At 41.3% G+C, this 27,905-nt stretch overlaps 1 protein-coding gene across 6 annotated transcripts in view; it reads right to left on the reverse strand.

The window, feature by feature from the left end:
• The window catches only part of RAI14 (retinoic acid induced 14), a 161,372-nt gene that overhangs the window by 1,991 nt on the left and 131,476 nt on the right, over positions 1-27,905 (reverse strand). For 3 of the 6 annotated variants that reach the window (XM_061393760.1, XM_061393762.1, XM_061393761.1), the window contains exons 5-17: positions 23,962-24,026; positions 20,115-20,172; positions 18,289-18,359; positions 16,659-16,765; positions 15,870-16,048; positions 15,577-15,605; positions 14,278-14,364; positions 13,273-13,359; positions 10,688-10,745; positions 8,101-8,219; positions 5,944-7,479; positions 4,627-4,776; positions 685-750 (exon numbers count right to left, since the gene is read on the reverse strand). In XM_061393760.1, coding sequence (XP_061249744.1) covers positions 685-750; positions 4,627-4,776; positions 5,944-7,479; positions 8,101-8,219; positions 10,688-10,745; positions 13,273-13,359; positions 14,278-14,364; positions 15,577-15,605; positions 15,870-16,048; positions 16,659-16,765; positions 18,289-18,359; positions 20,115-20,172; positions 23,962-24,026 — 2,612 coding nt within the window. The remainder of the gene's footprint in view (positions 1-684; positions 751-4,626; positions 4,777-5,943; positions 7,480-8,100; positions 8,220-10,687; positions 10,746-13,272; positions 13,360-14,277; positions 14,365-15,576; positions 15,606-15,869; positions 16,049-16,658; positions 16,766-18,288; positions 18,360-20,114; positions 20,173-23,961; positions 24,027-27,905) is intronic. The other 3 variants (XM_061393763.1, XM_061393765.1, XM_061393764.1) reach the window with 3 other exon arrangements.

Consider the following 27,905-nt stretch of genomic DNA (forward strand, 5'->3'; position numbering starts at 1 on the left):
TCAAAATGCAGAAAACAATAAGGGCAGAGGGGGGCTGAATGCTTGTTAGAAAAGTGAATGTCAAAAAGGTTTAAAATAAAACAAAATGACACTCACTAGAACCTAAATCCTGGCACTGCCTCACCTAGGGAGTGAGATGACTGGCAGGCAGAAATTGGGCCCCCTCGACCTTCCCAGGAAATGTGAGCCCTACCCATTCCCACATTTCCAGGAGGAACTGAGGCAAAGCAAGGGCCCTGATCTTTTTCCTCCAGAGGAAAAGGAGGACAAGAGGCTGGGTCTCCCAGCAGAGCCCTCAACAAAGGGTTTCTAGAGCCTTAACAGCAAATGAGAGCCCAGCCAGTCTCAGAACACTGACCATCCCAGGAGTGCGACGGCACCAATGGCTCAGTGAATATGCTCAGGCCCAGAAAGTAACCCCCAGACTCCTTCTCCTGATTGGATGGGGGGTGGAGTGGGGCATGCAATGGCCACCTCCTCATTCAGCAGTCAACAAAGGAGGCAGCTCCCCGTTAACAGGGGAAGGGGCTCCCAACACAAAATGCAAAGCAAAGCAGAAGGTATTTGAAACAGCTTTCCATTGAAAATCCATCTCCTCAAATTCGCATCCGTTCTGCTAGTTTCAGGACGGGGATCTGGACAAGCCCTGCTGCGGTGTCTCTTTAGGATCCCCAGACATCATACCTGCACGGCGTACAGAAGATGCATCCTGTAAACAGATATCACTTCCTGGTGTTGTTTCTTGCATTCCTAGAAAGAGACAATTTGACACTGTTCAAGAGCTTGTTGTGTGTGAGTCACTCAGTCGTGTCTGACTCTTGAGATCCCATGGACTGGAGTCCGCCAGGCTCCTTTATCCATGGAATTCTCCAGGCAAGAATACTGGAGTAGGTTGTCATTCCCTTCACCAGGGGATCTTTCCGACCCAGGGATTGAACCCAAGTCTCCAGCATTGCAGGCACATTCTTTACCATCTGAACCACCATCAGGGGCTTAGGAGACCTTCAAAAAAATCCTAGGAGAAGACTGTGGCCAAATGCTACCCTAGTGATTCCTTCCAGCAACTAGCACAGGAAGTTTTTGAAATTGCTGTGGACTTGATGGGGTGTGTGGTTTGGAACACTTGTCAATATTCTTAGGGGAAAAAAAATCTTACATATCTTGAACTCTGGAAGAAAATTCCTGTAAAAAGTAGTTGATAATCCCATGTTTGTTTAAACAAATATATGTACACATACTTAGGCAAATGTATTCACACAAAGTAAACAACAGTGCAAGGAACTACATCAAATGCAGTTACTGTCTCTGAGTGGTTAAATTATAGACAATGTGTTTCTAGAGTAGCTTCTTCAGAGTTGTTGTTTTTAATCTTTCAACTTTTCTCAATGAGCAAATATTTATTAATTTAATTTTTAAAATGTAATCTTATAAAAAGAGTTGTTGATCACCTACTGTATGGTCAGTGGTATATAACCCCTGGGGAATTCAGTGATTTAGTTGTCAGTGTACTGAGGAGGTGAACAGGGTGATGACCCCAATCTCACATGGCCCCTCAGTACACCTGTTAATGCTCTTATTTCTTCTTGCTGAGATATTATTCCAGTTCCTCTCAGTGACTATTTCAAGGATCTCAACTCGGCTCTTAACTCTTCTAAGAAGAGGCCTTTCTTCTTATTTCCTGATGGAAATCAAAACTATCACATATGGATCACTTAAAAAATCAACTGAAGTCCATCAGTATCTATTCTTACCTCCTTCCCATCAATGTCAGATATAACGTATCCTTCCCATTCAAGGACAACCTTGGAAACCTCGATCTTTGAAGTTCATGCCACTACGAAGTGTACTTGGTAGCTCTCTCTGTGCTGATTCCTCCCACCTCTTGGTTCCCTCCACTCCATCATTTATAGCTTTGTCTTCTGATCACTGTCTTCCTTTCCTGTCCTGCTTCTCTGTCATCACTTGGCTGACTGCAGTATCTACGTGGATGAACCACCCACCATCCTGGCCTCTCAGTCCCTCAATCTCAGCTTCATGACCTGTCTCTCTTCCTTCCAGCCACTCACTCTTATGGTTACCTCCCTGCCTCAGTCATTATCGCCAAGATCTCAGTTGAAAGCATCCCACTCCCCCCCCACTATCTCCTGTCTTTCTAGTAAATCTGCATTAGACTTCTCCTGCCTCCCACTGTTTCTCTTCAGCTCCTGCAGATACCTAGCTCCTTAGTCACTTCTCCAGCCTCCAGCCATCCACACTCCACACCTCCACTCCATTGGAACTGTGCTTGCTACAGCCACCATGGGCCATCTAAATGCCATATCCCTGCTGCCTCCTACTCATCTAAGATTCAGTACAAGCATCACTTCCTGCAGGAAGCCTTCCAAGACTTACCCAGATTGGCTATGCACATTGCCTTTCTACACCTTTCTACACCCATGTTGAGAGATGTTGGTCATCTCTCAACGAACGCTTACCACACTGAGTACACAGTAAGCCATTATATTCCATGAAAGCAGGACTGTGTCTTATTCATTTTTATTGAATCATGGACACCTGGTACATTACTGATACATAGAAGCTCATTAAATGCACATTGGATAATTGTAAGAATGACTATATAAACCATTATTACTTTATCTATGAGTCTGTGATAACCACTTGATCAGAAAAATGACTGCAAAAGTCAAGAGCATCTTCTCCTTCCCTGACTACTACTCCACTGCTAGAGCTGGTAACATAAAAAAAGCTGGTTTTGAACTTTGTGGCCAGATGGAGTAAGGACTGTAGAAATCTGAATTCACTATTATTGATCTGTACTGAAGAAATCACAAAATCCAAGTTCATGTAAGTGGAAGCCAGCAACAGTCCAGGGTAACCTAATCTTCATGTAGAAAACATCACATACCCTTATCAACTAAAGGGTTTCCCAGATGGCTCAGTGGTAAAGAATGCGCCTGCCAATGCAGAAGATGTTGGAGACTTGGGTTCAATCCCTTGGTTGGGGAGGTGGAGGAGGAAATGGATCCCACTCCAGTATTCTTGCCTGGAAAATCCCATGGACAGAGGAGTCTGGTGGGCTACAGTCCACAGGGTCACAAAGATTCGAATACAACTGAGTGAGCACACAACAGTTAAAACTTTACATATTCTATAGCTTTGTCTTCTGATCATTGTCTTCCTTTCTGGTCCTGCTTCTGTCATCGCTTGGTTGACTTCAGTATCCACGTGAAGGAACCACCCACCACCCTGGCCTCTCAGTCTCTCAACCTGAGAGGCCCTTCAAAAATGCCCATATCCTAATCCCTGGAATCTGTAAATGTTACCTATCAGTCAAAAGGGATCTTTCAGATTAAGGATCCTGAGATGGAAAGAAAGATTATACTGATTATCTGGGTGGACCTTAAATGTGATTACTAGGGTCCTATGCTGCTGCTAAGTCACTTCAGTCGTGTCCGACCCTGTGCGACCCATAGACAGCAGCCCACCAGGCTCCCCTGTCCCTGGGATTCTCCAGGCAAGAACACTGGAGTGGGTTGCCATTTCCTTCTCCAGTGCATGAAAGTGAAAAGTAAAAGTGAAGTTGCTCAGTCGTGTCCGACTCTTAGCAACCCCATGGACTGCAGCCTACCAGGCCCCTCCGTCCATGGGATTTTCCAGGCAAGAGTACTGGAGTGGGGTGCCATTGCCTTCTCCACTAGGGTCCTATGCTGCTAAGTTGCTTCAGTCGTGTCTGACTCTGTGTGACCCCATAGATGGCAGCCCACCAGGCTCCCCTGTCCCTGGGATCCTCCAGGCAAGAACACTGGAGTGGGTTGCCATTTCCCTCTCCAGTGCATAAAAGTGAAAAGTGAAAGTGAAGTTGCTCAGTCGTGTCCAACTCTTAGCGACCCCATGGACTGCAGAAAAGGTCAAAGGTGGAAGGAGGAAATGGAAGGACAGAACCAGAGGCTGGAGTGATGTGCTCTGGGGATGAGAGAGGGGCCACGAGCCAAGGAAAGTAGGCAGCCTCCAGAAGTTAGAAAAGACAACCAGATTCTCCCCTTAGAGCCTTGAGAAGGAACCAGCCTGCTGAGACCTTGACTTTACTATTGTGAAACTGATTTCTTTGAACTTCTGATCTCCAGGACTGTCAGTAATAAATCTGTGTTGTTTTAAACCAAGTTTCTGTTGCTCTGTTCCAACAGCCACCAGAAACGAGTACAGACGTGAAAGAGCTTTCCTGGGTGAAATCAGGAGAGGGGCCAAGAAGCAGCTTCAGACATGTGGATATACAACCACCAGACAACATGGCCCCCTAATAAGAAACATCTCGAGCCGCTGCCAGAGACAGTAACTACTGAAGCAGAAAAACGGAGAAAGGGGAGCAAGTAAGTGGAAGAGGGAACAAGACAAGAAGGCTCCTGCCACTATCTCGCAGACTCCTCCCTTCCCAGTGACACATGGAACCCATTCTCATTGCTGATAATGACTGGGAAACCCACCAGCTCCCTCTCTGGCCCTCACCTAAAGGTCTTTAGTTAACTGCTCACTGAAGCATGACACTCTTTAGGCTGGGCAGCTTTCTGCTCGTTCCCACCTGTCCCCCACCCCTACCCCCCAGCCAGCCATGGAAACAGGCCCACTCACCGCCAGCTGGTTCTGCAGCTGTTTGACCTGCTGCTGCAGCGCCTCCAGCTGCTGGCTCTGCCTCTTGGAGGAGCTGGCAGAGTAGGAGAGCTGTGAGAGGCTGTTCAGGGCCTCCTTCAACTTGGTGACCTCCTTGGACATCTCACTTATCTAGCGAGAAAGGAAAGCTCTTATCAGGAGAGCAGGTACCCACAGAGGCAAAACACCAGCTGTTTCTCCACTGGGAACACAGCCTCGACTGGCCTCTGGGCCTGGAGCAATCCCTTTTCTTAATTTTTCAAAGAAAAGCCATACAATGAAACAAAAACAGGTAAGAATCAGGGAAACCAACAAGCCTATGCAGACAAGAGCCCAGGAATGAGACTATGCTTGGGGCCATGAAGGTAACAATAGCTGTTATGTGGATTCCCTTCATCCTTAAGATGGGGGACTGTTAAAAAAAAATAAAAAACAGAATTTCAGGTATTCTATATTTGGAACCAGCTAGGCTTTGTTCCCTACTGCTGCCATAGGCAATCAGAAATAAGTTCTGGGAACCCTGGTATCTCTGATATCCTACCTTGTAGTGAAGACAATCCTCACCCCCACGGGTTTGGAAGCTCTTTTGGAAACATTCATTATAATAAAGGAATAAAAGATAAATAATTCTCTAGTGAATGCCATTCAGAACATCTAACCTAGGAGACTGGGCATCTGGGGATGCAGAGCAGATCCCAGCACAGAAGCATGCTTCACTTCTCCCTTTACTCTCCGCCTTCCTCCATGCTCAGCCCATCTCGAGTTGCCTGGCCCCCCACATTCCTCCCTTTCTCTCCTGTTGCACACCTTTGAAAATGAGGACCAGGGAGGGCTTTTACACTGACTCCAGGGAAAGCTCATGGGGTTTAGGGAAGCAGTATCAAGTCTGGCAGTAATTGATTTTCCATATGACAGAGGAAATCTGTCTGGATTCCAACAGAGTAGAAGTTTAAGATGGACCACAAATACTTCTCAGCTGGTGGGTTCACTTCTGGCCCCCGACACTTGGCAGAGCTTCTGTAAAATAATTTTTAAGGGGAAAATATGTACCACACATTTGAAAATACTCTGGTGTGAGGGAAGTAGTAGATGTTGGCTTTCTCACTCTCTCTTTTTAAGTAAATGTCCACCCTACTATTTTTAATGTGGCACTGGGGACAAATGGAGTCCTGTGTGGAGCCTTAGCACTTTCACAATAGCTTAGTGCTAACAAATGCTAAAAATGCTAACTTCAGTAAATGAAGGTTCAAAGTGCTAGTGTTTGCTAGCTAGAAATTCAATAGCAACAGTCTCACCAACCTTCTTGTCTTTATCCTCTTCCAGTTTTGAGGAGCTCTCGGAATGTCTCTTCATTTCTGCGAGTTCTTCCTGAGCATGCTGGCATTTTTGCAGAAGTTCATTTACTTCCTGCTCTTTGGATTTCAAGAGAGTCTGAATGTTTTCCTTTTCCCTTTTCATCTGCGAGACCTCACTTCTAATCTGGGCAACCTCTGAATGGGCCTTCTCTTTCTCTTTCACGGAATCCCTTAATTTTGAGGCCAACACACTCACTTCGCTTTCCAAAGACGACTGGAGCTTCTCATAGGCAGACCGGGGCACCATCGCGTCAGTTATGGCTGCCTTCTCCTCTAGGAGCTGTTTCTCCAGCTTTGCCACCTCCCCTTCCTTGCTCGCCAGGTGCTCTTTCAGACTGCTTATTTTTCCCTCCATCTCTTTGGCAGTGGTCCGCAGAGTGGTTATCACCTGCAAATGCTCCGTGATGGAGACAGAGTTCTCTTTCTGTGCATCTACCAACTGTTTGAGCTGGGTCAGCTCATTTAGCACTTTTGAATACTGAGACTTCATTTCAGACAGTGCCTCTTCGGCCTTGGCTCTGGATACATTGGTCACTTGCATCAGCTTCTCATGCTCCGCTTTATGGATATATTCAGCTGTGACATCTTCTAGAGACTTCCTCTTCCGGTAATCCTCCAGCTCTGCCTGGGCCTCTTTGTACAGCTGGGACAGCTCACTCACCTGCTTGTTGAGTTCATCGATCATCCTGTTCATGGCCTCTTTCATGTCCTCAGCTTCATCACCCGCCTCCTGGGTCATCTGATTTTTCAATGTATCTTTCAGTTTTGTGATTTCTTCTTGTGCCTCTTGGTATTTCTCAAACAAAAATGCTTTCTCCTTATTCATATTCTCAATCACCGTGCAATAGGAACTTTTCATTTCCTCGTACTCCTCCCTTGGTGGCTGAATAACTGCCTCTTTCTCCCTTTCTGCCAGCTTCTCCTCTAACTCTCTCACTTTCTCTTTATTTCGTTCACTTTCTTCCAGGGCGCCCTGGAGGTCCCGCTTGAGCACATCCACTTCTTCCTCGGTGATCCTCAGCTCATGCAGGTGCGAGTAAGTGTCCACGCTCTCTGGTGAGACCAGGCCCAGCTTCATCTGCTTCTGCACACTCAGGACTTCTTTCATAGCTTCCTCGTATTTGCTCTGAGTCTCTTTAAGTTTCTGGCTGAGGTCAGAGCCATTCTCCGAGATCTCGGCGTTGTTTAAGCACACTGATTCTGTTCTCCTGGTCTGGAGCTCGGCCTGCAGCTGTTTCCTCTCTGCTTCAGAGCTCTCCAGTCTCTTCTGCAAGTCGTGTAAAACCTCTTGGAGTTGCTGGATTCTGACATCACTGTCGAGAGTGGATTTACTTGAGGAATGTGTTATGACAGATGGAGATGGTTTGGAGTCTAGAGGAGGGTTTTCACTAGGTTTGCCCAGGGATGGGGCCAAGTCAGTTTGAGTAGAATGGTAAGAGTCAAAGCTTAGGTCTGCTTCCCCTTCCCTGGGTGTTTTGGCCTGGAAAGAAGGCAAGAATGAAATGACACCAAAGGTGTGGTTAGATGAGCAAGCAACTGCAATCGGGGAGCAAATCCAAACCTTGAGTATGGGGGAGCAGCAGTATCCTTCTGCATGCATCCTCTTGCCCCATGAAAAAATTTGGTCTGGGACACAAGAGTTGGGCTTAACAACACTAAGCTTATTCTGTGCTCTCAAAGGACAGATTATGTTTGCCACTTTAAAAACACAAGACCTTTTTGGCTGCAGAGCTTCTGACTCAAATTTTTCTTTGTTTCTCATATTATTGTAGTTGCCCTACTTCTTACCACATTCTTAAATCTGCGAAATGATCAACTTTACTAAATGAATGACTAGTCATATATATGGTGTGCATATAGCTATCTATTATCATATATATCATACTAAGTATATAATTATATAATTTACCAGTTTATACAAATAATAAGTTAATGACTAAGTCTCAAGAAACAAATTTGAAGGTATAAAATGCTAAAGGGTAATTATATTTTAAAAAGAAGAAACCAATGTTGGTGTCTAAAACAAAATACCCAACTAACCCTGAGAAATCAAATAGCTTGACCCGACTGAACAGACTATGGTAGTGATCTATTTACCTACCTGTAATTTATCTTGTAATTCCTTATTGTGTAAGGTAAGAGAAGCAACTTTTGCTTGCAATAGGACAAGAAGATCTTGCTGGTCAGCTTCAGAACTCACATCCAATAAGCTATCAGCACCTTAGGAAAGAGAAAGGCAATTTAAAATAATATTTTAAAAATTTAACTGTTATGTGTCTGACCTTTAACAAACTCACTTTCTACCCAATCCAGTTCTTCTTTCTCGTCCAGACTAGGGATGAAAGCCCCCTCCAGCTGGATAGATGAACAGAAATTCTCAAGTACTGGGGTCTCCTCACTCCCTAGCACAATACTAGATGCCTAGATACAAATAAACTCATTTGAAAACTGATGGATTGGGTCATACAGTTTCTGTTCACTTGATTAAGTGCCACACCTCAGTTGTTTTTTATTCCTCCCATGCTCTGTACATCCCACTCCATGAATCCTTTTAGAAAGATCTCTGGAATCTGGTTCACTTCTTATCCCCATGCCCACTACCCTAGTTCAAACTTCATCACCATACCTGGTAACTGTACAAATGGCTTCCTAACAAATCTTTCTCTCTCTCCTCTAGTGAAAATGTAGCCTGTACCAACAACACTGTCAGACTTATCTTCCTAAAACATACTTTGATGGGGTCATGCCTTTGGTTCAAGTGCTTTAATTGCTCTCCCTCCAAAAATAATCTCCAACTTCCTTTATCTGGATTAAGGCCTCTCGGATCTGGCTCCAGTCTACTGTTTTTCAGGTTTATGACTCATCATGTCTTTCCCCAGTATCCCATTTTCATCAGATTCACACCCTCTCTATTCTCAACACAAGACTGCTTCTTTAATTCTTCATCCATACGATTGCCCTTGTAGCATCTCTTTGGCTGTATAACTCTTAGGCATCCTTCAAGACCCACATCAGGCCCTGCCTCTTCCTTAAGGCATTTGCTGACCACCCCTGCATGAAACAGGAGTCTCCGAATCCCACAATAAACACTGCTGGTAAACCACAACTGTTTGACATTCTCCTGATTATCATGCTGAAATAACATGTAAAGCTATGCTACACAAAGTTCTCACTGAGACAAGACAAGAAATGTGCTGCAGAATGTCATTCAATGTACTGCTTCCTACACCCAGAAAGTCTTCCTATGGAGAGAAAAAACAAAAACAAAAACTGTCAGGTGGATAAAACAGTGTGCTTGGCTGGATGACTTTCTGGAGTAATCCCCTTTTTTAATTTTAGACTGGCAACAGTTTAGAGACCACACTTTGAACAGTGTGATGTGAACAGCACTGATCCAAATTTCACCAGTATTTAAAAAATTTCTCAAAACCTAATGCAAGGATGAAAACTTGAGTCTTAATTTGGAAGGATGCAAAATGACATCTCTTCACAGGAATGCTTACTAATGATATCTGGGGCCTAAACCACAGCTTTATGAGTGTTCTTGACATACAGTCTGGTCAGCTTGGAATGAATCAGGGGATTTGGGAGCAGGAGGGTAATTCTAAGCAACAAAAATTACTTCTAAGATAGGCTGGATGGCTTTTAAAATATCCAATGTAACAGCTGTGCAGTTATATTAACATTGTTCTCTACCAGGAATATTTCTTAATACATTATTAACTGGAGCTGTATTAACGTCTCAAGCATTAATTTCTGCAAAAGTTCCCCAGTCAACAATGTGTTTATATGTCTAAATTCTTTAAGTTAAGTGCTCCAAACACATATGATATGTGTGACAGATTGAGAAACTGAATGCTGGAGCAAAAAAGGGGCCTTTGAAATAATCTACTCCACATTTCAGATTAATTCTGAAGGTACTGTACTACATTCTTAAAGGGTAAAGCAACAGGATGAACTCAATACAATGAATCAAACCTCCTTGAAGACAATATGATCATATATGACTTCATTGACACTCTTTTCACGTCTGTTTAAAATCCAAAGTAGAAAAGTTCAACTATGGCAGCCATGGAAGTGCTCAGTTGGCTCTCTCTTCAAGAAATAACCTGCTGCTCAGTTGCAATGAGGGCCACTAGCTGACAGCTCACAGCCCATGGACCTCATCTCAAAACAGTGTCTTAAAATGCATAAAATAGAATGTACAAGCTATAGCAATCAGCAGGCTTCTTTTGTAACCCACCAAATAACAAGATCTAGAAGCAGGTCTCATAACTGGCGTAATTTCTAGTAGAGATACTATAAATGATCTTTCAAGATATCTGTAATAACAGTAAGGGGATATGATACCATCTGTGGGTTCTCTTGGTGTCAAAATCACTGATCTGCTAACACTACGGGAGCTTACTGTCTACAGTCATCATTGAAAGAAGTGCCAATGCTAAATTAGGACCAGATGAAAACAGAGATTTCTTTGTTCATACCCAAGCTCAGGGACTCCTTAAAATCCAGGTGAAAGCCCGCTGAAGTAGACAGCATCAGACAGTGACATACTGGCAGTGTTTGGGTGGTACCCAAGGTTCTCTGACCGCCCCAGACAGGGCACCTCTCCTTGGCCTTTGCTCTCTTAGAGGGACATGAAACAGAGACCAGTCATGGGAACAAAAACACACTCCCCTTCATCTTACCTGTAGTGCTGTCACTTAGTCTGTCTCTGTTCTCTCGTATGGAACTAATCTCAGCCTGCTGGAACACAAAAATGACTTAAAGTATATTCCTGAATGTAACACTCTACAAAAGAGTCCAGCAAAGTTTCCTCCTTGAGTTTACACAGGTTGGTGTGATCCTACTACGAAAACAGACTATCTCCAGGAAAGAAGATATTTTAAAATATAAGTACATAAAAGTAGCAATTAACCCCTGAGGTAAAATTTTGATCTAGAGGTTCCTAAGGATATATTCTCAAAATATTACAAAATGAAGCTTCTCACGAATATTATAAAAGTCTTTGAAGATTATAATAAAATTACATAATAGCTAATTAATGTGCTTTGTGCTCAAACTTGAGATTGTGAATACTACTTTCATAATAGAGACAAATAGAAGTTTTACTTATCTGGCTAATATACTAAAATACATTAGAAGTGTTTTTAGCTTTATCACTTTATGGATAAACTGTTAATATATGAATTGCTTTTAAGAGAAATGGTAATCAATGAGACCTGTCAGGGAAAATGCAGGTAATTTTATAAGGGAATAAGAATTCTTATGGCTGTGGACTGACAATCCCCTAAAGATTTCCTCTAAACCTGTATCCCCGAATATCTGCCTTTTAATATACTGGAAAAATTCTTGTAACTTCAAAGCCAAACTCTCATTCCAAAACAAAATACAGTTACTTGCCAGAAATTACTAAGTTTTATCTAGATAAGCCACAGATCATGATAAGAGAGATAATTTTTCAGCAAAAGAACTTTTGTAAAGGCTCAAATGCTAAAAATAGAGTGGCTCATTTTTGGCAAGTGCTTATCATAACAAAAGCTTTATTTTCACTTAAAAAATAAGTGCTTATTTTTATTTTTCAACTCTATTACAGTACAATAAAGTATATACATTGAAAGCTTTTAATTTGAGGAGTTTTAACAGATATACACCCAAGATACCACTATAATCATGATTCAGAATATTCCCATTACCTCTTAAGTTTCCTCATGCCTCATTAGCCAATCCCTGCCATTCCCAGGCAATCACACTACTCTCCTGTTTTCATTTTCTAGAGTTGCTATAAATGGAGTGTTACAAGGGATGAACTTCTTTGAGCCTAGCTTCTTTCATTCAGCATGATGGTTTCCCAGATTCATCTATGATGCTGCTTGGCCAGCACTTCATTCTCTTTTTATGGCTGAGTAATACTCTTATATATGGATATATCTCATTATCTTTATCCATTCACTTGTTGTAAGACATGTGGACTGTTTCTAGTTTGGGGATATTTGAAAAAAGATGCTGTAAACATTTGTGTACTTTTTGAGACATATTTTAATTTCTCTTGGGTAAACATCTATGAGTGAATGGCTAGATGATATATTAGGTATATATTGAACTTTTACAGAAACTGTCAAATGGTTTTCCAAAGTAGCTGTGAGCTTTCCTGGTGGTTCAGATGGTAAAGAATCGCCTGCAATGTGGGAGACCTGGGTTCAATCTGTGGGTTGGGAAGATCCCCTGGTGGAGGACATGGCAATCCACTCCAGTATTCTTGCCTGGAGAATCCTTATGGACAGAGGAGCCTGGCGGGCTGCAGTAGCTGCACCATTTCACATCCAACAAACAGTATGAGAGTTCTAGTTCTTCCACATCATCACCACCCACTGGCACTTTTTTAACCTTTTTAAATTTTAGCTACTACAAATGGTGTCCTTTTTATCTTTCTGTGATTTTTTTTAAAGAAATAAGTCTTTTTACACTCTATTTCTGAAAAACATAATTTGTCATATTGTTCTTTGGAATGCATTTACCCCGTTTGAGCCATAATCATATTAGAAGATATTAGGATGGTAATTATAAAGGTATAACTTCCTTTCCTTGCCTTATATTTTAATAAAATCTAGTTAACATAAGATAGATGACAGGTTGATAGAATCTTTTTCAGATCAATGTGCATCTAAGTTAAACACAAATTTATTTTTAGTAATTCTTAGATGGGGGAAGTAAATATGCAATTATGCCATTGAAATTACACTTTAACAATTATAAATTTTACTTTTTTTCCAAGTATAATTTCCTAGTGATACTTAGGTAAACAAATATTAAATTGAAATATCCTCTCATTCCTTAAAATACGTTCCAACCACAAATCTACAGAATCAGGTTGAATGGATTTACTAACATTTCTAAAATACATATTACTTTTATAATTATATAAAAATATATAATTACTTCTTAGTAAGACATCAGAGACTATCCATTTCTTTCTTTTTGATCAATATTATGTCAACTCAATTTGGAAAGATGACTGGTTATCAGGTAAGTTCTTATCTTTGTCCTTTTTTTAAATGAAGAAAATTAAATATTAGTTAATAAATATATTCAGTCTACTCTTTTTTTATGGAGTACTCACCAGAAAAAATAATCAGAGGATGCTTTCTGATGAAAAGGCTATAAACCAAATGACTGAGAAGTATATTCTGTTTTACTCGGTGCCATATAACTTAAGTCAAATCTATTGTATATCTTAAAATTAAGTAATAAGTTGGACACAGAAAAGAAATACCTTGAAGGGTGGTTCAGCAAAAAATACTGATTCCTTTCCTGAAAGTGGTGTTGAAGTTATTGATCTTGGGGAAGACACATCACTCAACTAAAAAACCAAAATGAAAACCATCAATAAGGAATCCTTCTTCAAAAGTTTTTCTTCTCCAGTGCCAAAGAATTAGCCTATTTAACCAATGCAAATAAATCTAACAGTAATTATGCCTAGTTTCAATTAATTCAAGGGTAATATATTTTCAATACAATTCACCTATCTCAAATACTTTCTGAAAGTTTACAGAGTAGAATTAACTAAGGAACTTTGCTCCTATATTCACTAGAATTAACTTTTCAAATTTATAAAACTTCTATTGCATATTGAGAATATTATTAATGAATATGCTAACATATTTAATATTGCTTATTGAAGGAGATATTCCTCTCAAATACTTGATAAGGATTATTCATTTTATGGCCTATGCTTCTTTTAATAACAAACCCTGGCTTGTTTTTGTTTACCATTTCATAGTTATTCAAGCTTCCTCTTCTACTCAGTAATCACTATAAGCTCAAAAATGAAAGCTGCTTTAATGTTAGTCAACCTTAAATGTAATATGAAAGGCAAATATGTTTCAATAATGTTTGATAAACCAACTAAATTCATTTTCAATTAATGTTTCACCAGTCACACGTTCTCCCTACTTTACTCGAGCTGTTAATGTGAGCTCTGACTGAGGTTATTATCTTAAGGAAAAAGGTCCTGTCATACATTTTGAGAATTTTGAAACTTCTAAAAATGATACAGTCTAATTCTTCAGCTTTGAAATAAGTAAGAATCAACATTATTTCCCTACTATAATCAAAATTCTTCATATCACCATTTGTAGTTTAAAACTGCTAAAGAAAAATTTTAATGTGCATTTAATGGTCAATTTTAAAACAGTTCTTTTTGACCTAAACACAAAATGACAAAACTATGGCTTTGTTGTTCTATGTTTTTTCATTGTTGGTTTTCTTTCATTTTTACCTGGGTAGGACTGATAGGAGGTGGTGGAGCTTTGCGTTTTTTTGGAGTTCCACTTCTCTCTGAGCTTATTTTAGAGACTTGATCATGCTGAAAGTTATCACAGTCCAAAGAATGGAGGTGGGTTAGTTAGGTTAGTAAAGTCTGAGTAAATAGCTTCATCAAACAAATGAGAAAAACCTCAACAGTTCATGCACTTCTTACTTTATCAAGTTCTGAAACCTGCTACCAACATAAAGTAATATGCATGCTCCAAGTGTTCTTCTAGCAGCCCATGCTTTAAAGTAAGAAAATAAAAAACACAAGACAAAACCAGATTAAGTTGGTGTGCAAAACTTGGAAAGGAGAGGATAAGGAATTGTTTACCACAATTTAGAACCCAGAGTATGTTCATAATCGAGCTCCCATTTTAATGCAAAAAAAGTGGTATTTCCCCAACCTTTTCATTACTTCCATTTCTTTTCTTAAAAATGTACAGTTGACCCTCCATATCCACAAGTTCCACACCCACAGATTCAACCATCTGCATATCCTAGAATTACAGATACAGACAGCCAACTGTACCGCACTATTTTATATAAGAGACTTGAGTGTCTGCAGATTTTGCTATTCCCTGCAGATACCAAGGAATGACTATGAATATGGGGAAAAGGGAGAACTTCATCTCTGATGGTTATGGATAAATAACACAATTGGTACAAAATAAATTCAGTATCAAGTATTTGCTCAGTATGATAATTTTTCCAAGAACCTTGACATATAAATAAAATAGTCAAATATATAGCTCATTAATAAACAATAGTGACTACGTTTTTAAGAAAAACTCCAAAGTAACAGGGTAAACTTCTCAATTTCTGTTTGTGTAAAATGAATGACATTTTAGAAAAGATCTAATTAAAATGAAAGTGGCAAATCTCATATTTTCACCAAATATCTAACACAGATATGGATAGAGTTCTGTAATTCATGTGATATTACAAGTAGTTAAAATACTGTTGTTCTCAGAGTTAAAAATCACATCAAACCTTTTCACACCAGTAGGAAATATTAGTACATTTCAGAAAAAAGATGAATATATGAGTAGCAAGTTTAAAGTTACATGCTTTGGGAACAGGTTAAATCATTAAGAAAATATTTACCACCTTACAATGAATCATTTATTCCAAAGATATTTTACTTCTTAAGTAGTTTCAGCCTAGTCTTAATCACTTTCCTAATGGCCCACAGAGTAGTTTAATCAGAACATGTTCAAATTCCCACAAGCAATGATAAAAAAGAATCTCCTCGTCCAAAGATAAATACCTGCTTTGGTTTTGTTGGTGTCTTTAAATCTATAGAAGAAAAATGAGAGAGAGAGAAAAAAAAAAAACATAAGAACCATAATGACTCATATCCACTTTGGGTGGGTGGGGGGGTATATAAACACACACTCGCACACAAACACACCCATATACACAACATACACAATATTCAGCACTTCATTTTTCCCCAGGAATATATTTAAAAGAATAATATATTATACAAATTCCTTTATTCTTTGGGGAAAATGGAGTGGGATAAATTTGAAACAACATTGGCTATTTTCTTTCACATACCAGCATCCTGAGAGATTTTTGATAATAGAAGGCTTTGAATTCCTGCGTTTTCCGAGAGTTTGGAATAATGTAAGGCATTGTGTCCAAGAGAATCTACAAGGTTTAAGTCTGCACCCTTTTTAATTAAGGCTTCTACGATGTTTGAGCTGCCAATCTCACAAGCCAGCATGAGAGCAGTTCTAAAGAGTGAGGAGACAAAAAATCAGTACTAACAAAATCTGGAAACTTTTGCTAGGAAATCATTTCATTTGTCTTAAAAACAGAGAAAAGGAGATTAAGTGCAGTTAAACCTATACTACTCTTAATGCTCCAGGAAATTCAAAGTGGAATGCTACCAAAATCAGGTAGCTATTTTATAAAACCTCAGATTAAATCATAAAAAATATTAGGTCAAATAACAGACATAATCTTCTAACTATGATGCAATTTAAATATGATTGGCACAAATCTTGTCTTTTTCTCAAATCAAGTTTTATAAAGAACCTATAACATTATTAAGACTTTTTTTTTTAAACAATATGTTTACTTTTATTTTGCCTGAAAAGTCAAAGGAAATGGCCTATCCATTTTAACATTTAATAATGTCATCATAGACACAGTCAGCTATGATGCTCCCAGAAGTCTGGAGAAAATATTTTTTTAAGTCAAAACAGATTCTTAATTATCCAAAAAGGCAGAAAACAGTAAAGAAGTTAAAACTGCTTTAAAACAAATGATCCAAAGTACAGCTGTGAAAACTTCTCAGAATGTGGATATCAGGGAAATCACATGCTTTCTAATTTGTGGTACCTTCCATTTTTGTCTCTGGAATTTACATCTGCTCCATGATCCAGAAGAAAGCGACAGACCTCACTGTGGCCATTTTGTACTGCAAGAAGCAGTGGTATATTCCCATCCTAGGAGACAAATTCAGATTAAGATTTTAATTTAGAAGTCAAATACCAGAATTGCAAAGGTCCCGATTCCTTCTGTACTTATTCCTGACTAGTCCTGCTGGCCTTATATTTGACCCACCAATATAGTCTGCCCCCTGAGAAGGCCAAAATCACACACTAACACAATTCTTCTTATGGAATTTCACTGACTGTGGGGTTTTCCTAAGGAGCCAGGCTGTTGGGCTCCTTGATCCCTTGATTGTCAGTCTGGTGATGATGAGAGAGAGAGTGGAACATGAAGTATGTCCAGGTTTGAGGCAAGTGTACCATTTTTATCGAGAAACAGCTCTCCATGTTCTAGAGAAATGAAGGGTTGTCTCCTCATGACATTACTGGGCCCCATGCTCTCTAAGCACTTTCTTCTAAGTATCCTAGCATCCTGCCATGCCATCAACTGTCTTCTCGGAGAGCATATGCTTTCATAATTTTACTAGGTATCAAAACATAAGAGTTTATTTGTCCATTACTGACACATGACAAGATAAAGAGATTGATGGAAAGAAAGGTTTACTATAACAATTGACAATTCCTTTAGGAAAAAATTAGATTACCAGCTCATACAAACTGCAAAATGAATTAAGAATCTCAACATCACAGTATAAAACAAATGAAAAAAATACCAGAATTTATAGGTGACAATTTCCACAATCTTAGGGTGAAGAAGGGACCTGACTCAAATTATGCAAGCCATAAAGAGAAACTCTTATTCGGTTCTTGCATTGAGCATACCCCACCTATGGGGTTGACAATAATTTTAAGGCAGAATGTATTCAAATAGGCAAAGGAAAAAATAGTTACAGTATATCCAACTATTTTAATGTGGGGATATTTAAAAATACAACTGATACTTAAAGATTAAGTATTTACTCAGAGCAGAACTTCAGAATTCCTAGAAAATTATCTCTGTGCAGTTATAATACTTTCTGGTTATAAACTATTGAGATTCAGCAAGTGTGAATTTATTTACAGATTCTAAGTGCTCACTTCACAATATCCCCATCAGGTGTAACTTATACATGCCAAGTCCCATGCTAGAGCAGGAAATTCAGTGCTGTAAACAGGAGCAAGAGGCATGTCAATTTATTCTTCAAATAGTCCAGCAAGGTTAAAATAGGCTATAAGTGGTCTTTACAGTTGGAAAACACTATCCGGGAGCACCAAAGGTGATATATGGGGTGCCGAAAGAAAATAATAGAACTGTTTAGACTTTTTTTTTATTTATTGTAAGTCAAGAAAATAAGTCTTATTAATATTTAGGTTGATAGTAAGCCATGTGTCCATCCTTTGAAATAAATACTGAACGTGCATGCTGCAAAACGTTTTATTAACAGTTTAAGGACCAATGGGGCTAATACTGAAATCTGTTTTGCACAAGAGAATCTAGGTCAGAAAGCAGCAGACTTTTGCCAAATGCTCCAGAAGGAGCCCGTGGTACTCTAGAGACCAGGGTCCATCTCCACTTCTAACGGTCATCTGGTACTTACCAAATCCTTGAGGTTTATGGGGCTTTTGTGCTCGCAAAGGACTTGCACAGCTTGAAGGCAGCCCTGTGCGGCTAAGGGAAGGAAGACACAGAAACCACAGCAAATCACAAAGCTAGACTCACAACCAAGGGCATCAAATGCTTCTGGGAAAGAAAAGTTCACGTCTACCCGGTATGCAGATGATACTTAGCTGCACTGAAGAGAAACGGTGTCAGGATGGATAAATAAGTGGTGTTTTAAAATACTGTTTAATTTCAGCGTCGTCCAGACCTACAGGCAGCGCTTACCAGCTCTTGGCTGCCTTTAGGGAAACATTTGGCTTAGCTCTTCATGTATGCTGTCACTTCAGTCATCTCTGACTCCTTGTGACCCCATGGACAGTAGCCCACCAGACTCCTCTGTCCATGGGATTCTCCAGGCAAGAATACTTGAGTGGGTTGCCGTGCCCTCCTCCAGGGGATCTTCCCGACCCAGGGATTGAACCCACGTCCCTTGTCTCCATTGGCAGGCAGGTTTCTTACCACTAGCGCCACCTGGGAAGCCCCAAGGTTTTCTACAACTGAAACTGAAACTGAAGTCGCTCAGTCGTGTCCGACTCTGCGATACCATGGACTGTAGCCTACCAGGCTCCTCAATCCATGGAATTTTCCAGGCAAGAGTACTAGAGTGGGTTGCCATTTCCTTCTCCAGGGGATCTTCTCAAACCAAGGTTTTCTACAACTAGCACTAAAAGAAATTTGTAAATCTAATCATCCCAGAGTTCTGTATCAACATTTTGTCCCTTGAAACTGTGTGACCAATAGTAAAACCAAACCTTAATATATAAAATTCATTGAAGTTCCTTTTGATCCCCAAGCAAAGAAAAAATAATCTGTACCACACAGTACCTGAAATCTACAAATGCTCATAAATCTCTTAAACAAGATCAGATCAGATCAGATCAGTCGCTCAGTCGTGTCCGACTCTTTGCGACCCCATGAATCGCAGCACGCCAGGCCTCCCTGTCCATCACCAATTCCCGGAGTTCACTCAGACTCACGTCCATCAAGTCAGTGATGCCATCCAGCCATCTCATCCTCTGTCGTCCCCTTCTCCTCCTGTCCCCAGTCCCTCCCAGCATCAGAGTCTTTTCTAATGAGTCAACTCTTCGCATGAGATGGCCAAAGTACTGGAGTTTCAGCTTTAGCATCATTCCTTCCAAAGAAATCCCAGGGCTGATCTCCTTCAGAATGGACTGGTTGGATCTCCTTGCAGTCCAAGGGACTCTCAAGAGTCTTCTCCAACACCACAGTTCAAAAGCATCAATTCTTCGGTGCTCAGCCTTCTTCACAGTCCAACTCTCACATCCATACATGACCACAGGAAAAACCATAGCCTTGACTAGACGAACCTTTGTTGGCAAAGTAATGTCTCTGCTTTTGAATATGCTATCTAGGTTGGTCATAACTTTGCTTCCAAGGAGTAAGCATCTTTTAATTTCATGGCTGCAGTCACCATCTGTAGTGATTTTGGAGCCCAGAAAAATAAAGTCTGACACTGTTTCTACTGTTTCCCCATCTATTTCCCATGAAGTGGTGGGAAAATTAAAGTATAACAATCATGACAGTGTTTACTAGTTGTTTGGCAGGCGATTGACAAATTCTAGCTGTATTCCTCAGTAAAACCCTACACAATCTGCAAACTGAGGAAAAGGGGAATATTGTCTAGGAGTGATGACAGAAAATGGCACCAGGAATAACAATGGTAAGGTTAATGGCTTAAATAAGGAAAATGAAAATGTACTGTTTCTCATGGTAGAAGACAGCAAATAAGAGAAGGAAAATTACCTGCATAATGTAAAGCTGTTTTCCCAGAGCTGTCAATACTTTCAGCTGGGCATTTAGACTATAAGACAAAAATCAATAAATACGTATAGTAAATTTCAGTTCTATTCAGTTCATCTTCTTTCTGCAAGGTAAGATGCAACTTACTAAGCAAAGTATAAACCTGAATAAGCCCCAGCTGCTGTGCTCCAGGAGCTTATGGTCTCATGGGGAGAGAGACTCACCTCGAAGCAGTCAAGACACAAGTGAACTGTCACCTCTCCCTTCTATCAGCTCTGTCACCAACAGGTCATCCCCACCAGCAAAACAACATGCTCTAGGAATTCTCATCATGATCCCACTTGTCCCCCCATTTCCTGCCCTAATTCTCTATCCCCCTTCACAAAACCAACCTGCTGTTAAGAACTGCCTGCACACACACCGTCTCCCTGCCTCTTGTTCATTCCTGGCCCCACTGCGGTTGGGCGTCTGTCCTCAATATTCCTTGGATCAGGGAATCCAAGTCACCAACCACCTTCATGTTTCTAATGACAACAAACATTTCTGTCCTCCTCTCATCAACCTCTTACCTGCAATCCACTCCCTCTTCTCCAAACACTCTCCCCTCAGCTCCTGGAGTCCTGCCTGGCCCATCCAATTGTGGTCTTCCTCCCACTGCTCTGGCCACCCTTCCCCAGAGGGGAACACAGGGCTCTCCGGTGTCTCTTCTTCTCTACGCCATCACCCTGGGTCATCTTATCCACACCCACAGCTTGAAACCCCATCTAGAAGCTAATGCCTCCCAAATGTATATCTTAACAATGACAACAAAACTACTTCACAAGTATTGGCTATTATGTGCCAGGAACTGTTCAAAGAATGGTTTTATGGCTGCTAACAACCCTGATTAAATACCATTAAACCCATTTACAGATGAGAAAACTGAGGTACAAAGAAGTCAGTAACTTGCTCGGGTCACAGTAAGTGGCAGAGCTAGAACTCAGACCCAGACAGGCTGCATGGAGCCTGTGTTCATGTCAGTACACAGCAGATGGCATCTCTGAGCCCTGGGTTTCATAAACCACTGCCCATTTCTCATAGGCACCTCGAACGCAACACAACCAAAACTTCTGGGGTCCTCCTGGCGCAGCTCGATCCTCCCGACCCACCCTGCCACTGTCAACAGCACATTCATCTCTCTGGTCCCTGAGCAACCACCGAGTCATCCTTGATTTCTGCTTCCTCCTCCTCCCCCACAGCTAGTCTACCACCATGCCTGTCAGTTCTGTACCCCAAACACACCCTAATCAACTCTCCTCTTTTCCCCCATCATCACCACCTGGTCTGAGCCAATACCTGCTCACCTTGACAGCCCTGACGGCCACCCGGCTGTCTTCATGGTTTGCTTTTTCCTTCCTTAGTCAATTCTCTATACAAATAGAGAGACCTAAACTGTCGATGTAGCTCTTTACTTCCAAGTCCTCCGCGGTTCCAAGGAGGCTGCACAAGGCTGCAACCTGGGCCCTTCTTTTTTTGTGGCCTTACTGTGTAGCATGAGGGATCCTTCATCAGGGATCAAACCCACTACAGTGGACGCACAGAGTCTTAACCACAGACTGTCAGGAAAATCCCGTGGGCCCTTTTTCTTTCTCCCTCACTTCCCCCCAGGTCCCCTCACTGGCTTTCTTTCCTTCCTGACTACTTAGTGCCCTTCTGACCTTTTGTACTTGTCAAAGGTCTTTTGCAAAAGGTCTGACCTTAGGTCTTTTGCACTTGCTCTTCTGTCAGCTTGGAACACTCTCTCCCATGGCTCTCTGCACCACTTAATTTTCAGCTTGAATCTCAGCTCCTCTACAGGGGCCTCCTGAACACCTCTCACAATACTCTTGTCAGTTTGCTTCTTAGTGATGTGCAATTTGTCGTGGGCATTTGTGTCTTTGCTCACTAAGTGGCAAGCTCCAGCAGGATGCGGGCTGCTCTGTTCATGAGTAAACACTCACCATTTGACACAGTGCCCAGGGCCCAGGGACCACTTGCTAGAAGACAGAGCAAGGGGATGGGGGGCAGGGGGTAGGAGAAGGAGAGGTCATCTGAATTTGAAGACTCTCACAAGGCTCTCTGTGCTCATTGCCTTGAGGAGGGAGAACTCTGAAATGGTAGCCCCTGGAGAAGGGAAGTCTCTCCAATAGACAGACAGTAAGAGCAAAAGGCCAGAGAGAAAGGAGTAGCTGCAGAAGGTGCAGGGTGAGGGGCTGGCAGGAAACAGCACCGGTCCCATTGCAGAGGGTGTGGGCTGCCCAGACAAGAAGTGAAGCAGAGATCAGAGGGGTGCAGGACTTAAGGTAAACAACTCAGTAGGAGGCCATCAAAGCCTCTGGTTTTCACAACTATCCAGAAAGAACACCATTCAAATGATCTGCGGAGAGCAGGCAATGTTGGAAATGTCTGTCTGCCCTTCAGTGGTAATAAGAATAGAGATCATGTTACGACTTACCATGCTTTGGCCTAATTTTAGAACAGCACAAGGAACTGTTTAAAGGCTTCAAAGATTCCAGAGAAAAACCAATCCATTTGCATAACCAGATATAAAATTACATTAGAGGCTAGAATATCTGGTCCTTGCCCATGAGGATTTCCAGCTTGTCAAGTTCATTCTTCCCTCAAATCAGAGCCAGATGCAAAGTCTGGATAGCCAAGCCAGGATGGGAACAGAGACGTGGAATACAAATAAGGTTTTTTTTAAAAATTGAAGGTAAGACCATGGGTGTGGAGGCAGGGCACTTGGGCAAGTCAATGATTTTCACTCATCCACTGTATCCAGCCCCAGACCAGGCAGAGAAGAAAAGTTCTATTGCAACTTTCTTTAGAGAGAAGCCACATAATAAAAACCATCTTCATCATCACAGATGTTGATCTATCTTTCTTGAATTTCACTTCAAAGACCTGTTAAGGTTAAGCATTCCTGGCACTGGAGGTAGCTTGCATCATGTAACGCAAGACAAGAAGCTGTGTGATCAACAGAGCAGACAACTTGAAGAATGTGCCCACATTTCTGCATCAGAATCACGAAGCCAAATTAAAGCAAGATGCTGGGTCCCAAACAGTGCTCAGGAAGGCCGAGACGACAGCTCAACAGAACAGACAGTACTCCAAACACGCAGTTTATTGCTCTGTGCTGTTCCTGAAAACAGCCAAGACTGCATTTTGACTGGCAACAGCTGGAAGTTACTGTATGAACTATCGGGATTTCATTAAATATTCATCTTTAAAGATAGACAGAAGCTGTCGCCCTAAGTGATCGTTATAAAAACTTCCTGGCAAGGAAGTTTCCAACCAGGGAGTTGACCTAAAATTATAAAGAAGAATCAAACCAAGAATTTGAACAAAAACTAAGAACTAAAAGCTCATCAAGTTACATACAAGGAAACAGTGGTGGAAGTTTTGCTTCTCAGGAAAAGCTGCATTCTACTAATGATTGAGCGAGAATAAATACTAGGGTATTAGAGATCCTGTATTGTAGGGATCTCCAGCAGCACAGGTATTTTTTTTTTAAGGTGACTGTTTAAAGGGAACACGTCCTTCCAAAAAGGCAAAAAAAAAAAAAAAAGAGAGCTGAATAAAGGGGCCAAAAGAGCTGGATCCCAGGAAGGCACTTCAAATTTATTAGGATCCTCTTCTCCACCAGGGGAACTGTTATGGAAATCTTCTTCTTAGCTATCTGAAATTGTAATAATGAAGCTTCTTAGGGAACCCAGGTTCTGGGATAATATTTAAAGGAGTATGCGTGTATTTATTTGCTCTTTCACACACACAAGGTTGCTTTCAATTTTTTAAAACGACACATTTATAATTTTAAGTTGTTCCACTTTACCTGAAGGAGCTTCTTGACGCATTCATGGTGGCTGTTCTTGGCTGCGAGGTGCAAAGCACTGTGTCCTAAATGGATTTAAAAAAAATTGGAAGGAAAAGACCACATTTTAAATCTCTTATCTCTGTAATGAAGACAACTATGAGGAAATGAACTGTTCTCCAACAAAGAATTGTTATTCTTGAGAGTAACGCCTCCACTTCTTATCTGCAAAGTTCATTGTGACAAAAGTGGGGAGAACACAGCATCCTGACCCCTGGATAACATGCAGGGTCCACGCCAGCTGCCGTTCTCCTGGGGTACAATTAAGCTGTGGGCTAGAAGCCTGCGGTAGACTCTAGGTATGCAGCTTGGAAATTCCGCTTTCAGCTGTCAGCATGGGTGCCAGATGCCCTGCGTCCACAGCCGTGACAGCAGACCACGGCGGCCACGGGCCCCGGAACCCAGCCCAGGCAGTGGCAGAGAACACACCCAACACCCACATGAAACCCCACTTCCACCTGTCCTTTCGCTTTCCTCCAAATGCACTCCAGCTCTGCAGGGGAATTACCTGTAGTTCAGATGTTCAAACTTGGAATGGGTGGAAGAAGGAAAAGAGTTATAAAAACAACACTATCAAAGGAGCATCTCTTCACGTTCCCTTCAAAAAATGTGAGGCCAACGTGAGACTCTCTGACGTTTCTGTGGTCAGATAACTTTAGGAAATTCTACCCCACGGTCAGAGGAGGCTGGCAGGCTACATTCCACGAGGTTGCAAGAGAGCTGGACACAACTTAGCGACTGGACAACATTACATCCAGTGCCCTCCCCTGTACTACCTAGCGGGCCTATAGAACATCTGTGGGTGAGGGGCTTAGGGACAGCCTTAGTGGGGCTGCCAGGCTGGCAGGCTTCCACTCTCGGGCCCTAGAGAGTTGCTCTTTGCTTAGCCTGGATCCTCTTCTTCTAGGATAACCATGCAGCTTGCCCACTAACCTGCCTGATGCCACTGAAACCAGCTTCTTGATGAGATCTTTCCTGATCTCACCACTTAAAATTCCTCTCCCACTCCTTTCATCCCTTTGCTTCATTTCTTTGTCCTTCATAGCACTCAGCACCTTCAACCTTCCCTTCTCACTTGACTCCCATCTCCTCCTACACACACACACACATTTATGTCAACCATTCTTCCTTTCCCTCTATAATATAAAGTTTGTATCCCTATAAAGTTTGAAGTCACTACTTCAGTCGTGTCTGACTTTTTGCAATGCTATGGACTGTAGCCTGACAGGCTCCTCTGTCCATGGGATTCTCCAGGCAAGAATATGGGGTGGGTTGCCAGTTCCTTCTCCAGGGGATTTTCCAAACCTGTGGATTGAAGCAGCATCTCTTACATCTCCTGCATTGGCAGATGGGTTCTTTACCACTAGCACTCCCTGGGAAGCCTAAACAAAGACCAAAGAAACAGCATGTGTGTGCTAACACAGACCAGGCTCTCCATACACACTTGTTAATTTCAATTAGAGAGTCTGTCCATTATGAGTGTCTGGGGAGGGGGACTTGGGGGCAGGGAACCAAACTCCTAAATCCTGCATTTATAAACTGATCAAGATACCTCCAATGTAACGCCTGTAAGCAACCCACACTTAAAGCTTGTTTCTCAGCCTCAGCGTCAGTGAAATTCGAAACTATGAAAGGTGGCCCTATGTACCATAAGATAATGAGTAGCATCTCTGACCACTATCAACTGAATGTCCAGATGGGACAAGCAGAAATGTCCCCAGACATTGCCAAACATCCCTTGGATAGGTGGGAATCACATAACCCAGTTGAGAACCCCTGGCTTAGAGGAACATCTTCTTCTATATGGTGATCTGGTCTCCAAATACCATTTCTCTGTTCTGAATTAGTCTTGACCAGAAATCCACTAATTATTAAAGAATCATATAGCTAGGAAATATCGTATTTAAAATTAGAAGGTTTTAGGACCACAGTGAGCTGCCCAAAAGCATGTATAAGGTTAAAAGATCAGATACCTTCTTTGCTGAGAAGCTGCACAGAGATTTTAAGGGTATGCATAGAGGGAGCTGGTTGGGGGAGGTAGAACACTCCATTTGACCTCCGCCCAAATGGATGAGGATGAAGAAGATCAGGAAATAAGGCAATGGGATCTTTGGAAGTAGGAAGACAAGTAGCTTCTTTTCCCCTTCCTCCTTTTACCACAGGAGACCTCTTTTCAGGAAGTATAACACACAATAATGAGTTTGCTTAAACTACAAATTGAGTTTTGGTGGGTTAGCCGGGCCCTCGACCATCATTTGTATCAGTGTTTCTAAGGAGGAGCACATTCTGTGTTTTAAACAAATGCCTTACAGATGAACTTTTGGAACCCATCCTGATTATAAGTAGAAGACTGTTTATGTCGTGTATGCAATGCATTAACTTTTGTCTATCCTGTAGACAAAAGCTCTTCTAATACATAAATAGCATCCACTGGAAAAAGGCACAGTTCTCCAAAGACAAGAGGGTAGGGAGATTTAAACAACCATCATAAAATAAATAACAGGCCTTCATTTTCAGTGCAAGTGTTCCAGTCATACCTGAAAATAAGCACAGTGTTTCTACAGAAACAACACTCTCTTATTCCTTGGCCCTGTGATGGGTTTCCCTAACCAGGAGCACAAAAGCATTTTTCACTTAAAAGAGTCTCTAAATTCAAACGATGCATCAGTCCCTGGACAACATTACCCTGGAGTGAGATGTCTCTCACAGATACCATTAAAACAAAATTCTCTTTCCAAATGCAAAATTTTCTGGAGAGAATATATTAGTGACAGAACTTCACTGTAACCAGCCCCCACATAAGACTGGCCCCTATTTGGCTGTGGATCTGTCTGGAATATCAGAAAGCAATTTCCCTATAGGAAAATAACAAGGCAACCCTAATTCAAGTGCATTTCAGCAGAATTCTGCCTGGGAGTGAAGACACCAGTGCTACTCGTAAGTCAAGTGTCAGAGGCTATTCCAGGTGGTTTAAGAATCCTGCTATGCAAAGAGTCTAAGAAGGATGGCCCAGCCACGGAACACCTTCCCCCAAGCTAACTTGGACATTAACCACTTATTCAATGATTTCAGACTGCTGCAGAAACAGAGCAGAGCTCACTCATATAGTGGAGGAATTACTGATGGGACTAGGATCACAGTCTTCGAGTGCAGGTGACAAAATTTTAAACTGATGAAGTCTTAGGAGACAAAGACAAGGCAAACAAACACCAAAAGGCTGAAGTTTGAGAAATCATAGTTTCAGATCGTAATATGGGAACGTTTAGAAAAATAAAGAGAACTAAAAGATACATATGGTTTGCAATATCTACTTAAGAACCAGAGTTTCAAAATGCTGAATATAAACAAGGAAAGAAAGTGTTAGTCGCTCAGTCATGTCTGACCCTGTGGACTGTAGCCCGCCAGGGTCCTCTCCCCATGGGATTTTCCAGGCAAGCTACTGGAGTGGGTTGCTATTTCCTCCTCCAGGGGATCTTCCCGACTCAGGGATCGAACCTGGGTCTCCCGCATTGCAGGCAGATTCTTTACTGTCTGAGCAGCCAGGGAAGCCCAATATAAACAATATAACAATAAAAGTAGTATTAACGATAAAATATAAACAATAAAAGTAGTAATTGATTTTTATTTACACCTTTAAATATATTTAAACGTTGTTCTTAGAAATGCTTATCTTTACATCAAGTTTTCAATCACTGAAGCATAAATCTATTCACCTAGTTATAGTTCCAGGCGAGAGATCAGAGTATGAAAGATGTATTTTTTTAAACAAAATTTTATTAAAAAGAATAGGTACATGTATATGTATAACTAAACCACTTTGCTGTACACCTGAAACTAACATATGTTAATTAACTATGCTCCAATATAAATATTTTTTTTAAAAGAAAAAAATCCACAATGTTGTA

This window comes from Bos javanicus, chromosome 20, assembly GCF_032452875.1.
Source record: "Bos javanicus breed banteng chromosome 20, ARS-OSU_banteng_1.0, whole genome shotgun sequence".
Classification (NCBI taxonomy): domain Eukaryota; kingdom Metazoa; phylum Chordata; class Mammalia; order Artiodactyla; family Bovidae; genus Bos; species Bos javanicus.